Below are 14,298 nucleotides of genomic sequence, written 5' to 3'. Positions count from 1 at the left end.
GGCCATTCATCCTTTCCCTGGCTCTGGGCCTCGGTTTCCTCATTTTTCCAATGGAGAGCCTTGGAATAGGATCAGCACTAAGTCCCAAAAGCCCCATTCAGAGGTTGGCCTGTAGCTTCCCTGACCCGGTAACACCGGAGAGCAGCAGCCGCTGCCACCTGCCGGCCCCCACCCCCACCCGGTACTTTCAGCCAAGCATCCCTAATTTTTGCAGCCGCCTTGATAAATGGCATTGTCGGCAAAATGACATCTTTCTAATCTGCTGCAAGACAGATGGGTCCCCAGGCTCACTCGCTCTCTCCGGAGCCTGCCCAGAGCAGCCTTGCCGAGGATCAGGATGGGGGACGACAGGACACACGCCATACCCCAGGCCTGGGGCCTATCGCAGGGTGCGGGGGGGAGAGGATTTCTGCACCCAGACTCAGGTAGGGACCCCGTGGGCTTTCCTACAAGCCCCCTTTAAAGGTACTCAGGGTTGTGACTGTGGTTTTAATATTCCAAAGATAGCCTCTGATCCCTTCCATCCTTCCATCCACAGTTGGTTCTTCAGTTTTCGTTTTTTGATGAAAACCTGAATCTTGCTCAAGTGGACCCCACCCTCCCTAGCGGGCACCTGCCTACCCCAAGCCTCGGAGCTGCAAGGGGTGGGGCGGGGCGGGTGGGCCAGGCCTGGACCCATGGGTGAGGCAACACCGCCCCCTCCTGGCTGCCGCGGCCCCTTCTCTCCTGCAACGGGCGCCGCAGGGCGAGGCTGCGTCTGGCGAGCTTGGGGGTGGGGGTCGGGGGCGTGCAGACCCCTCTCCCAGCGGTCCGCTCGGCCTCTTGGCCTCCTCCCGGGCGGAGCGCAGCCCCCGCTCTGCTCATCCTGCCCAGGCCTCTCTCACTGCCCAAAACATCCTGTCCAACCGCATCGGGCTGGGGCGAAGCCAGAGCGCCCTCCAGCTGCCCAGGACCTGTCCCCTGTCCCCTGCGGGTCAGCCTCCCCAGGCCCCACCCCGCATGCTGCGGTCCCCCCTGCATGTCCTTGCTCCCATCTCTGCGGACCAAGAATAGCCTCCCTCCCACACTGTCTCCACGTGTCCTCCTGTGTCCCTCTGCCTGGAAAATCTCCCTCCACCCCCCACCCCAACCAGGCGACACCTCCCTCCTCTGCCCTGCTCCGGTCCCGGGCCGGGACCACTGTCGGGGATCAGAGTCACCCCGCTGTGGAGCGGCACCTTCCAGACCGATGCTCCCCGCTCATTGTCCGAAGGGCGGGGACGGGAGCTGCGCAGGGCCACAGAGCAGAGCAGCAGCAGAGTTCAGGCCAGCACACAGCCGTCCGGGTCCCTCCCGGGGCTCCTCGGAGGACATGTGGCCGCCTTCCCTGGTGAGCCAGAACAGACCTGCCCCCGCACAGGGACCCCTGCAATGCCTCCCAGCACCCCGGCCCCTCACCACCCAGGGCAGGCCCCAAAGGAAGCAGCCGTGCTTGCAAAATGAAAAATTAAATAAGTGAAAACATTTATCTGATGCCTTCTGTGCACTAGACACACCGGCTCTGCTACGGGAGACCTCAGCGAGCTGCTCAGTTCAATATAGAAAAATACCTTCTGCGGGGAGGGGCGGGTGCAGGCAGCGGGAGGGCCCTAGTCCTGAATGTCGATGACCAGCGGGCACAGGTGGGGCGAGTGCTTGATGCCCATGGAGAAAGCGGGGGCGCAGGGCTTGTGCACCGTCACCTGCTGGGCGTTGTGGGAGCCAGGGCCGGGCCGAGGCGTGCGGTCCATGGGGTAGGCAAATCGCTTGGCCATGCTGTACGTGGGGCTGCGGTTCTGGTAGACGGAGGGCTCGGGCCGGGAGTGCGCGGCTGGCCCAGGGCCCCCTGCCACGTTCTCCTTGTAGAACCAGCTCTTGTGCTCCGAGGAAAGACTATAGCAAGGAGCAGCTCGGCTGACAGGGTTGCTGGGCCCCAACAAGAGGGGCAGCTGGTACTGGTTGGGGGCTGGATTGGGGTCCAGCACTCTGTACGGGCACCGGTGGCCGAAGGCATACTGGGGAGCCCTGCGTTCCCCAGGCGGGTGGATCTTCTCCAAGTAGTAATGGCAGGAGGCTGGGTTGGGGCTCAGGCCTGCAAGTGGATGAATGGAGGGGGAGGGTTTCAGGTGGGAGCCAGGCTGTCTCCTGGTGTCCGGCTGATGGTGGAGAGGCGAGGGTCTTGGGTAGCCTGACGTGACTCTCCTATAGCCCCTTCATCGTCAGGCAGGGACACCACCGCCCCTGCATAGGGCTGTGGGCAGGGGAAGGGACCTCGGCCACCCTGACGTGAGGACTGACGCTGTTTTCATAATATGAAATCACAAGTGTCATCAGAACGTCACCCTTGGGATGTCCGCATCCTGTTAGCATCCCCGTGACGGCCCCCGGAAAGCATCCCGAAATCACTAGTCTCTGAGCTCGTTAGCATGACGATATCCCTGATGCAACAGGAGCCCCGTGACAGTTTTATCATAACATCTACCCAGTGACATATACGTGTAACGTCGGCTTCAAGACGTAAGCACTGTGATGACACAGATATGATGACATCAGTGTCTTGATGAAACATTGCAGGGAAATGCCAAGGTCCAAAGACACACCTGGCAAAGGGAAGTCAAAACCCTTTGTCCCTGCTCAGGTGCTAAGGGCGGCCCCCATTCCCCATCCTCCCAACCCCCACGTCCCCCTCCTATCCCGTCTCACGCAGGTTAGAGATGCGCTCCTCCATGGGGACTTGCGGGCAGCTGGACATTCCAAACCGAGTTATTTTGGGATCCAAGAAACAGCAAGGCCCCAAGCTGCAAATGTCCATGATCCCTGCAGGGCAGCCAGAGAGGCGCGGTCAGCCCCAGAGGCCACCCTCGGGTGAGCCGCGACTGCCTCCCTGTGAGATCCCCTGGCCCAGTAGAGAAGTGAGGGCTCCCTTCTGATTCCCTGGACTCCTGGGTGTTTCCCAACCTTGATTTCTTCATCTGCAAAATGGGGCTTTTAACGAGTGGCCTACCAGCCTCAAGAGCTTGCTCAGAGAAATAGGTCGGAGAACAGCTGCTCGGCAGCGTGGTCAGCCCCCATCAGGGACTGGTACCAAGGGGTCATAACTGGCACAGGGGCTATTGTTAGTACTAAGAAGGGGCCCAGCCCAGGACAGGGGCTTCCCTGCTGGGGAGGCCACGGCATGCCAGGGAGGGACCCAGCTGGCCTCTAGATCTCAGCGCCCCGGGTACACCCCTAGACACCCCCGCACGTGCTCTCCTCGCACTGGCCTTGGCCGGCAGCCAGAGCTCTTCTGTGGCTTCCTGCTCTTGCCCTTTCAGGTGGTTCTAAGCCACCGGGGAGCCTGGGGAGCCACCATTCCCACCAGTTCCCCCACTCCTCAGCTATTTCTGTCCGGCTTCTGTGGCAAGTGAACCCACAGCAGCCAGAGCTAAAGGGCCCCGGCCCGAGATAAGACAGAGAGAAGACTCTGGCGTCGGACAGTGCCCGTGCCCCCTCGAAGCTCCCTCCGGGGCCCAGCTGGGAGCTACCCGCAGAGTGGCCTATGGAGGGACGCGCCACCTGAGCAGCCCTGCTGGCTTCCTTCTGGCCCCAGTGGGCCTCCTGGGTGTCCTCTTCAGGGTGACCTCGGTTCCCAGGGTCCCCTGGCTATGGACAGTGGCTCCCTGCCCCTCACTGCTGCCCCAAACATCCAACGATAATAACCCTAAGCCTGAAGGGCTGAAGGGCTGACGGACTGACGGGCACGGGCGTGGCGAGCACGTACGCTTCTCCGAGTGCCTGGCGTGCAGAGTACAGGCCGGCTCCTGGAACATGGAGATGTCATGGTCTAAGTAGCCCGTGCAGGACGGCCGGAGGTACTTGGCAGGGCCCGGACCTGCGAGGATGGACAGGGCAGCCCTCAGCCTCGACCCACTGGTGAGAGGCAGGGGACGCCCCAAAGGCAGTGTGCCATGAGGACACCGGGGTCCTTGCTCTGCCGACGTCACACTGCCACAAACCCCACCATCGAGCTTCCTTTAGGGAAAGACAGTGCTCCCAGATAAAATGCAGTGTACCTTAGGCGGGCAACGTGTGATACAAAAGATAAGAGTTACGATTAACCGAGAACTTACTCTGCACCAAGCACCGCAGCCAAGTGTTTTACACCGATTATTTCAGCTAAGCCTCCTAACAGCTCCGTAACGCTGATACTATTGTGTTTCCCATCTTACAGATGAGAAAATTGAGACTTAGAAATAGTTCATCCAAAGTCACGCAAGCCTGGTAATGTGAAAACCCTGAGACAATCAGCCAACAGAACCCCAAATATACAATCACGTACTAAACCACCTCCCACGTAGGCCAACAATCAGTCATTAACAATGTAGTAAGAATTAGTTTGCTTTCAGTTGAGAGTAAGATTTGAGAGACGTGAGGCCGGCCAGCTGCGAGTGAGCTAAATGTTCCTTTGACTCCCTTTTTCCCAGAACTGGCCTCACTTCATACGCCACGCTCCCTCCCACCCCTAGCCCCCTGACAATTCCCCGCAGCCAATACTGCCTCTCGGGTTAAGCTTGAAGGTATGGATGTCTGTGGGCGTGGAGGAGAGCCCTGAGGAGCTCTGCGGCTGGGTTACCTTCGGGGGCCTGCAGAGGGGAGAGGCCAAGCTCAGGGCGGGGGCCTGCTCTCACCTCTGATCATTGCCATGATCACCGGGCTCTGCTTTATCTCCTGCCACGAGGGCACCTGAACTTCCTCCTCCGGGTGCTGCCCATAGAACACCGAGTTCCTGGCCCCCTTGGGCAGTTTCATGGCTGCGGCCCAGGAGGGGTCCAAGTGGTCAGCGAGAAGCTAGGCCTATATGAAGCCTGTCCCAGATGCCCCCCACCAGGCCCTGTGTCCACTCTCTCCCCCACTCGGGAGGCTGCATGGGGGTTGGGAAGGAAGTGGAGCCTCTGGCTTGAGCAGCTGAGGCCGTCTGGGGTGCAGCCAGCCACAGGACCCAGCAGGCTAGAGCTAGGATGACATCATCGCAGAACTTGGACTGTGAAACCCGGAGTGTTTATTTCCCCCAGTTACCGTGGCAGCTCAGCTATAGAACCCTGAAAACTAGGCTCCACGGCTCCCTACTCCCAACCAGGCTACACAGCCTGAGGGTGCCCAGAACCCTGAGTCAGGGAAGGAAAAGGGAGGGGGGGTGTGACAGAGCCAGCTCTCCACTCCCGGTGGGTGCTCTGAAGTGGGAGGAAGGAATGCAAAGTGTGCGTGGGTCCTGGGGGAAAGGTTTCTGCAGCCCGGATGGTCCCCTGGGGCGGCCCTCTATCCCCTGCCCCTCCCACCTATCCCCCCATACCCCCCCCAGCTCTGGACACGCCCTCCCTTCCGGCTATTTTTCCTTGGAAAAGGATCAAGCCAATTATTTCACACTAAGGTGTGACTGTCTGATAGCTTCCCAGACTCCCACCCCAGGGCATGGTGTCGTTAGAGATCCAGTCCGGCTCAAGGAAGGCTTGCCCGCTGCTGGCACTTCAGGCAGGGAATGGGAAGCAAATGAGGAGGAGGGAGGAGTGGCACGAGGCCTGGAGAAGCCACTCCCTGTGCCTGTGGCCCAGAGCACCTGGGGTAGGGCAGTGTGAGAGGGAACGTTGAGGGGTAGAGAGGATCCCCAGCTGCCAAATGATTGCCAGATGAGCCCTCGGGCTGAGGAAATGCTGGGGGCGCCTTTGGCCCTAAAAGCCCAGGAGGTCTGGGGGCCCCAGGGCCTGCCTGCACCCCCAGTGCATGGCCCGGCCTGGGGATTTGACCGCACCCGCCGGGAGGGGTTTCTGTCTTGGGAACGGATGACTGCTGACTGCAGAGGGGTGCCTGTCACAGCCCCAGCACACGAATAAAGAAACTGAGGCCCCGGACGGGGCAAGGGCTTAGCCAAGGTCTCCCGTTATGTGAGTAGCAGGGACAGAACCGGGACACAAACCCAGGGCTCTCTGGCTCGCTCGCAGCCTCCGATCTAACGGAAACCAGGCCCCACTCGGAGCTCGGGGCGGCCGGCAGGCGCAGCGAGGACGGAGCAGACAGGCCAGACGTGCTGGGCCCCCCAGAAGCCTTGTGGGACTGAAGGGCCCGGAACAGAGGGAAGCCGCCCCCCACCCCCACCCCGGACCCCGCGGCCAGCCGCAGACCCGCCCTGTGCCCTTCCCATCACCCAGGGGGCAGCTAAGCCTCTGATTTCTGGACCGAGGGGGCCGAGAGGGCCGGGCAAGGCAGGGACTGGCCTCGGGCCACGGGCAGTGCCTCCTCCTCACCCCCATCCTCGTCAGCTTTTCCTGGAGGAGGCTGCAGGCCTCCGGGCTCAAGCCGTGACGGTCCCCTCAAGGCTCACTGGGGCCCCATGTGGGCTGAGGCCCCCACCTCCTGATCCGGGGCCCCAGGCGGGCTAGAGTCTCCCAGGATTTCAGAGCCAGGGGCCCTCCTACAACACCCGGCCCTGCTCCTGCCTGCCAGCCCCTCGCATGGCTCTCCTGGGTAGGGGGGCCGCCCCGACTCCCGCTCCAGAGGCCCCTTCCTTCCAGTTTAGCAGAGACTCCCCCGGCCCCCCCGAGATGGCCCTCGGTGCTCTGCAGAGCTGCTCCATCCGCCACTCAGAGTCCCAGGTGAGTGCACCCCTGGCCTCTTTGCTCCCCACCCAGGCAGGGTCCCCTCCTCATCAGATACCACTCCCTGAGGGCTTCGGCACCCAGGGTGTCCCCCTCCAGCCATTGTCTCCTCAGAGGGCCCACTGTCCCGATTCATAAACCTGGAGGCCCTGAGCTCTCCTCAGGCCCGCAGCCTGTCACCCTAACACCCTAGCCGGACAACCCGCACCGAGGCCCATCCCTACCCAAGTTCTTTGTCCCCACCACTAGGTCCCCTCCTGCCCCCACTGCCCTCCTTGGCCAGTGGCACTGCTAGGAACCACCACCTCCTGCAGCCCGCCCCCACCACCAGGTCCCCGGCCCGGGAAGAGCGGCTGGTCAGGACCAGGGCCTCCAAACCCCGGCCTTGCCGCCAGGCCACCAGCGCCCATCTCTGCAGAGGTCACTTGGGTCGAGCCCAGCCTTCCCTCAGCCCCGTGTGCCCCCCCTTCTCAGCACAGGGAAGGGCCGCACCAGACCCCAACCCAAACCCTCCAACCATGCCTTGGACACCCGCATTCCCTCCTGGGGTTCAGGAGGACTCGCCCAGAGGGCCTGCCATCCCTCTGCCTAAGCAGAGCCCGTCCCCTGGTCCCCTCCCGTCATGCTCTGGAGTGGGGCTAGAAGCCATCTCCCCAGCCCGCGCTCACACCGTCTCTCCACGGCCCGTGTCCCTCTTTCCTGTCCAGACCTCCCTGGGAAGCGTTTTCCTGGTTGTCCCTCTCCTGGGCCTCCTTTCACACCTCAGTGCAGCAGGGCTCCAGTGCCCCACCTGGACCCCGAGCTGCCCAGGGAGCTCCCCCAGCAGAGGACCCTGCTCCCTCCCTCCCTGGGCGCCTCTTCCGGGCCCCACGCCCCTGCCCCTCCGCAAGCTCGCCTCCTGGCTCCTGCTCCTCGGCCTGACCTTCCATCGTTGGCCTATGCCCACTAATAGCAAAGGGGGAAACGGTGACTTTCAGGGAGGAGCGAGGCCGGAAGCAGCCCCTCGACCAAATGACCAAGTGAGTGATGGGAGTTAACATCGAAGGGGGGGGGCAGGAAAATGCGCTGGTCCTCTGGGAGGATGCACTGAGCGGGGGCGCAGCATCCCTTCGGGGCTGCAGATGCAGGACCTGAGCCCAATTTTTTTTTTAACATTTTTTTTAATTTTTATTTATTTATGATAGGCACACAGTGAGAGAGAGAGAGAGGCAGAGACACAGGCAGAGGGAGAAGCAGGCTCCATGCACCGGGAGCCCGACGTGGGATTCGACCCCGGGTCTCCAGGATCGCGCCCTGGGCCAAAGGCAGGCGCTAAACCGCTGCGCCACCCAGGGATCCCTGAGCCCAATTGTGAAGAGACCACATAAGCTCAAGTCAAGATGCATTTTACAAAAAAAACTGGTCTGTACCTGCCGAAAATGGCAATGTCGCGAAAGACCAAGAAACACCGAAGGAAAGCACTTTCCCCGACTGGTAGAAAGCCAAGAGGGAAGACAATGAAAAGCGATACGGCGGCCAGGATGCTCTCTGATTATCAAGGATATTATTGGGGAAATCGGCAAAACAGGATGCAGGTCTGCGGCTGGTTACAAATACGGCACCAAGGCTAATCTCCTGACGGCGGTCGCTGCTCGTCTGGTTATGGGAGAGGAGGCCCTTGCTCCCCTGTTCCGAGGAAAGAGCCACCGGAGTGTGGACGGAGGAAGGAGCGTCGTGTCCGCAGCTCACCCTGGAACAGCTCGGGAGAGGTGATGTATATACATAGAAAAGAATTTAGTATCTGGCGAAATATTAACGTTGGGGAAATGTAGGTGAAGAGAGTGGGAAATATTTGTGACGGTCTGCCTGCTTTTCTGTACGTCTGAAATACGTCAAAAAGCTGAAAGAAAGAGTGTTAGTGTCTCAGAGTTCAGTCCTGGGCCTTCCTGTCATTTTATTTATTTTTTTAAACATTTTATTAATTTATTCATGAGAGACAGAGAGAGAGAGAGAGAGGCAGAGACACAGGCTGAGGGAGAAGCAGGCTCCATGCAGGGAGCCCGACGCGGGACTCGATCCCAGGACCCCGGGGTCATGACCTGGGCCAAAGGCAGGTGCTCAACCACTGAGCCACCCGGGATCCCCTTCTGTCATTGTAACCCGCCCTCCTGCCACCAGGGCGGTTGGCCTGCGGGTTCTTTCAGTCCGGGTGAGTCTACTCCAGCGATGCCCAGACAGATGCGCCCCTGGCCCAGGCCTGCGCGGGGGCTCGCAGCCCACCTATCCCGTGTCCTACACGGGGCCACTGGCTCTCTCACAAGCACCTTAAATCAACACACCCAAAGCTTTTCTCCCGAGACGTCACCTGCCCCCCATCTACCTCAATGAATGACGCCACCAGCCGTCCACAAGCCCCAGCTGGAAACCTGAAAACTCGTCCCTGACATCTCCCTCGTCCTTACTCTGCATATCCAGTCACCCCATCACTCTGGGGAGCCTGGGAGCTCCCAAGGCTGGGCCCTGCCTCTTGGTCTTGTGTCCCCAGGGCCCTGCAGAGCACCTGACATATATGGTGAGTACTTAAGAAGTATTTGTTGCGGGCCGCCTGGGTGGCTCAGCCAGTTAAGTGTCTGACTCTTGATTTCAGTTTGGGTCATGATCTCAAGGTCCTGGAACCAAGCCCCGCATCGGGCTCCAGGCTCAGTGGGCCGTCTGCTTGTCCCTTTTCCCTCTGCCCCTCTACCTACTTGCTCTCTCTCTCTCTCTCTCAAATAAATAAATCTTTAGAAAAAAAGAAAGAATGCTTGTTGAATGAATGAATGAATGAGTCCATCCATTGACTGATGAAGGGAAGGTCCCTCCTCGTGAGAGTCGAGTCCTCCTCCTGGAGCCCCGGTCCCCCACACAGCTGCGCCCCCTGGACTACCACTTACACGTTTACAGATTCGCATCAGTCATCTGCTGCTGCATAACGAGTTATCCCCAAAATGTAGGAGTTTAAGGTGGCCCTAAACATTTACTATTGCACGTGGTTTGGGTGGGTCGGGAGTTCAGAAGCGGCTCAGCTGGATGGTTCTGGCTCCGGGTCCCTAAGAGACAGCAGTGGAGGTGTCAGGGCTGCAACCATCTGGAGGGCGATGGCTGCTGGCAGACCCACGTCCGAGATGCGCGGTGAGCTGGGGCTGGCTGCGGGCGGAGGGCCTCGGCCTTCCCATCCAGGGCTCCCCGGGCCCCTCTGGTCTCGGTGGCCGGCTCCCCAAGCAGGGAGAGGCTGCTATGTCTTCCACAACCCCGCCTGGCTGCTCAGCCCTGTCCAGCGTGGAGGTGGGTGCACGAGGGCTGAACCCCAGAAGGCGGGGGCCGTGGAGGCACATGGTGGGGGCTGGCCACCCCAGGGCTCTCGCTATCCAAGGACGACAAGCCGGGGCGTGCAGGTGACTCAGTCTGTTAAGCATCTGCCTTCGGCTCAGGTCATGACCCCGGGGTCTCGGGATGGAGCCCCGCATCAGGCTCCCTGCGTCTCCCCTCACCAGCTGCTCCCCTGCTGTGCACTCACTCTCTCGGCCAAATAAATCTTAAAAAAGAAAAAAAAAAGGGGGATCCCTGGGTGGCGCAGCGGTTTGGCGCCTGCCTTTGGCCCAGGGCGTGATCCTGGAGACCCGGGATCGAATCCCACGTCGGGCTCCCGGCATGGAGCCTGCTTCTCCCTCTGCCTGTGTCTCTGCCTCTCTCTCTCTGTGTGTGTGTGACTATCATAAATAAATAAAAATTTAAAAAAAAAAAAAAAAGAAAAAAAAAAAGAAAAAAAAAGGACAACAAGCCAGTAGGGGCTGAAGGGCACGCCTGAGCGCCTACGGAAGGCGCACGCCGCCTTGGGGTGTCACCCCCGCCTGTCCTTCAGGGCCCCGGCAGTTGTGCGGAGGGCAGGCCCCGTCAGCCACCGCAGGCCTCAGCCTCACGACCGCCAGGCCCTGCCCTCGGCCGTCTATAAAGCTGCAGCACCTCTGTGGGAAGCCGTCGCCCAGACAGCATCGCGGTTGCACGATGTAGGGCCGCGAGGAAAGGTGCGGGGACGCGAGCCTCACCTGAGGCCGCGCGGAAGGGGCTGGGCAGGCCCGGCCTCAGCCCCGCTGCCCGCTCAGGCCCACGCCGCGGCCCGCACGCCTCTTCCCCGCCCGCAGGTGCTCACCCCCGCCCGGGGCCCTGCCCTGGCCTCCAAGGCGCCAGCACGCTCACAGATTTTCCATCCAAACGGCTCTTGCACCCCGCGGCAGGCACACTGGGCAGGTCGCCACCACGTACCCTGCGTACCCTGCGTACGCGAGGAGCACAGCGAGGGTTAACAGCACGAACCAGTATTTAGAAATAGCACAGCCCCCGGGGAGTCAGCTGTGGCCAGCTGCTCGGAGCCTCTGGAGCCACAGCGTTTGTGGACGTGGTGTGGCCTGCCCAGGGATCGGAGACTCTGAGGGGATCCTACCACCCCTCGCCCCATCTCCCCAGTAGGGCTTGGGGGTGGCTCGAAACCCACCCCCAGGGAAGGCAAAGCCCTGCCACTGGGCTCGTAGCCACAGCTGAGTCCTGAGGATGCCAAACACGGCTTTTCGGCTCCTGAATTGTGTAATTGTTGGGAATAGCTGCCTCTCCCCGACCCGCACCCCGGGCCTGGCTGCCTGCCCTTCCAGGAGCCCCGTGGATGCCTCCAGCCAGGAACAGAAGCAAGAACACCCCTAGCAGAGGCCCCTGGTCAGAAGCCCAGGCCGGGGGAGCCCCTGGCCAGGAGACTGCAGGGCTGTGGAACCAAGGCCCAAAGCCTGTGTCCCCCCGCACGGGAGTGGCCTAGGTCCTGTGTCCTTCGTGGCAGAAAGCCAATCCCCTAAGGGCGGGACCTGGACTGCTAGAAGCCCAATGCGGACACCACCCCGTCCAGGGCATAAGCACCCGCCACTTACCAGCAAGCTGGCTTTGGCCACAGGTTCCCTGGGTGGAGCCCATGTGGTCAGAGTGCAAAACACAGAGGAACTCGGAGCGCCAGGTGCTGACCAGGGGCAGGACCAAGCCACGGCTGCTGCCAGGGCCGGCACTGAGCCCAGGAGGCACCGAGGGAGAGAGTGACCAGGAGCGCGTGGCCAGCATCTCAGGGGAACTCTTCTGGCGGGGGGGTGCATGATGCCGATGCCGGGCTTGCTGTTCTCTTGTTCTCACAGAGGCAGATCACTTAGAGAAACTGAGGCAGCACATACCGCAGGTCATTGAAGCTTCAGAACGCTGGAATCCCCCTTCCGCTGAGTGGTGGCCATCCTCCTTCGTTCTTCAGTGTGTCCCTCCCCTGCCCCGAGCGCTGCCCCGGGATTTGCTGAGGAGTTAGGCTGGGGCGGGGGAAGCACTGGGTCACACCCCCTGACCCCACCGGGCTTGCCCCAGGAGGCAGGAGGAGAAGCCAGAGATCACTGTTCCGGGGTGTCTGGGGTGTCTGTGGATGGCATGGAGGACTGGGAGGGCTTCCTGGAGGAGGATGAGATAAGGCCAGGGAGGCAGGGGCAGTGAGGGCTGGCCAGCCACCGAGGGCACCTGGCCGGCCCAAGCCAGAGGACTGGATGGCAAAGGTTGGAAGGCAGAGGGGAGGAGGCCTGGGCCCGGGAGGATGCCAGAGAGGCTCCGGTCAGCTCTGCTCAGGTCCTGGCCGTCTGGGGTGTCAAGAGACCAGGTGAATGCTCTGTTAACCCGGGAGCCCCGGCAGAGGCAGGTGCGGGTGAGGCCCGCAGTGCAGGGGGGGGGCGGGTGGCTTCTGTCTGGGGCCTGTGTTTCCCTCCCTAGCGGGCAACAAGGCGGGAGGGGCTGCAGCTAATCCCAACTCCAGCCTCGGCTGTGGGCGGGAATGGTCTGCAGGCTCCACAGAGACAGGACTCCTGGTTGTGGTTGGTGAATCTGCGTGGTCGGATCCGGGGAGGAGGGAAGATGGGAAGGGGGAAGGAAGGGAGGTGCGGGCTGCGGGAATCTCCACCCAAGTGTTTGATTCATAAAGAAGCGGAAGCCTTGTCTCTTCTCTTCTTTCATTTGTAAAAAGAAAGCTCTTTGCCTCCAAACAGAGTCTTCCCAGCAGCACCCGAACCCGAGGCCCACACTTGGCCAGTCATTAACCCCTAACGAGGACCAGGTGCATTGCTGACTCGGGGAGAAGGAAAAGCGGTGACAAGTTGTGGCATCAATGGCTGGATCACCACCGCGGCCACCGCCATCGCCACCACCACCACCACCACCGGAGATGAGCTGAGCACAGCCCCGCCCAGGCCTCCTAGGGTGAACCAGATGGGAGTTCTTCCTTTTGCCAAAATCCCCACAGAACAGCAGCACTGGCTTCTTAGTCAGCCCCAGTGCACATTTATTGAGCACCTACTGCATGCAACTGCCCCTGGCAGGGAAAGTTCAGCCCTCAAGGGTCTGACTTGTCATCGGGGGAGGTGGTGAGTGTGGAGCTGTGTACAAACTGTGAAGGGCAGGAGGGAGGGAGCGCTACAGAGAAGGAAGAGAAAGGACAAGCGTGTGTGGAGCGCCTGCTGTATGCCCGGCCCCGGGGGAGGCATAGGAGGTACATGAACGCATTTAATCCTCACTAACCCAGTTCTGCAAATGAGAAAACTGAGCAGCTTGTTCAAGGTTGGGCAGCCACGTAGGAGGGCTGGGTTTCAAACTCAGGGCCCAGGTTCGAGATCAGCTTCACAACCGCAGCACAGACATGACACCAGCACGCTAGCTGTGGTGCTAAGAGCACCGGGCTTGCCCTCAAAGACCTGCCTCCACCTCTTCGTGGCCATGTAGACCGGCCCAAGGCCTTCAATCTCTCTCAGCCTCAGTTTTTTCATCTGCAAATGGGGCTCAATTCTGTTGCACACTATGAAATGCTGTACACATGGTGGCATAGTCACTAGTCAAAGAGAGAGGGCCCAGGCACTCTAGAAAACAGTACGGTGTTTCCTCAAAAAACTAAAAATAGAAGTAGCATAAGATCAGTATTTCCACATTTATTTATTTATTTATTTATTTTTAAGATTTAATTTATTTATTCGTGAGAGACAGAGAGAGAGAGAGAGAGGCAGAGACACAGGCAGAGGGAGAAGCAGGCTCCATGCAGGGAGCCCGACGCAGGACTCGATCCCAGGTCTCCAGCACCTGTGCGCACACACACACACACTGGAATATTACTCAGCCAGCAAGAGGAATGAAATCTTGTCATTTGCAACAACACAGACAGAGCTGGATGGTATTTTGCTAAATGAAATAAGTCAGCCAGAAAAAAAGTGAATGCCGTATCGTCTGGCTCATAAGTGGAACCTAAAAAACAAAACAAGCGAACAAACAAACAGCAACCGTAGAAGCAGAGTCATAAATACAGAGAACAAACGGAGGGTCACCAGAGGGGAGGGAATGTGGGGGGTGAGCAGAATAGGTGAAGAGGATCAAGTGGTACAAACTTCCAGCTATAAAATAAATACGTCACAGGGATGAAAAGTACAGCATAGGGAATAGAGTCAATAATATGACAACTTGGGGATCCCTGGGTGGCCCAGTGGTTTGGAGCCTGCCTTTGGCCCAGGGCGCGATCCTGGGGTCCCGAGATCGAGTTCCGTGTCGGGCTCCCCGCATGGAGCCTGCTTCTCCCTCTGCCTGTGTC

The 14,298-nt window shown here is 60.1% G+C and overlaps 1 protein-coding gene and 1 long non-coding RNA gene across 2 annotated transcripts; one reads left to right on the top strand and one right to left on the bottom strand.

Moving 5' to 3' along the window:
• Positions 1 to 1,479: 1,479 nt before the first annotated feature.
• On the bottom strand, positions 1,480 to 5,039 carry CIMAP1C (ciliary microtubule associated protein 1C). The gene is made up of 4 exons (XM_072809741.1): positions 4,686 to 5,039; positions 3,779 to 3,889; positions 2,722 to 2,835; positions 1,480 to 2,110 (listed from the first exon to the last, which is right to left on the bottom strand). The coding sequence occupies exons 1-4, from the start codon at positions 4,804 to 4,806 to the stop codon at positions 1,629 to 1,631; spliced, it is 828 nt and encodes a 275-aa protein (XP_072665842.1). The 5' UTR covers positions 4,807 to 5,039; the 3' UTR covers positions 1,480 to 1,628.
• Positions 5,040 to 5,084: 45 nt separating this feature from the next.
• LOC140623337 (uncharacterized) lies at positions 5,085 to 9,783 on the top strand. The gene is made up of 4 exons (XR_012022979.1): positions 5,085 to 5,219; positions 5,994 to 6,644; positions 7,355 to 7,666; positions 7,832 to 9,783. It is a non-coding gene; the product is annotated as an uncharacterized lncRNA (long non-coding RNA).
• Positions 9,784 to 14,298: the final 4,515 nt, after the last annotated feature.

The sequence above is a fragment of the Canis lupus genome, chromosome 32, assembly GCF_048164855.1.
Source record: "Canis lupus baileyi chromosome 32, mCanLup2.hap1, whole genome shotgun sequence".
Classification (NCBI taxonomy): Eukaryota; Metazoa; Chordata; class Mammalia; order Carnivora; family Canidae; genus Canis; species Canis lupus.
This window is presented reverse-complemented; position numbering and strand designations above follow the sequence as displayed.

Coding starts and splice junctions, on each gene's coding strand:
- CIMAP1C (XM_072809741.1), bottom strand. CDS start 4,806: ATGAAACTGCCCAAGGGGGCCAGGAACTCGGTGTTCTATGGGCAGCAC. Junction 2,836..3,778: donor CGCCAGGCACTCGGAGAAGC/GTACGTGCTCGC, acceptor GCTGCCCTGCAG/GGATCATGGACATTTGCAGC. Junction 2,111..2,721: donor GGAGCGCATCTCTAACCTGC/GTGAGACGGGAT, acceptor ATCCACTTGCAG/GCCTGAGCCCCAACCCAGCC.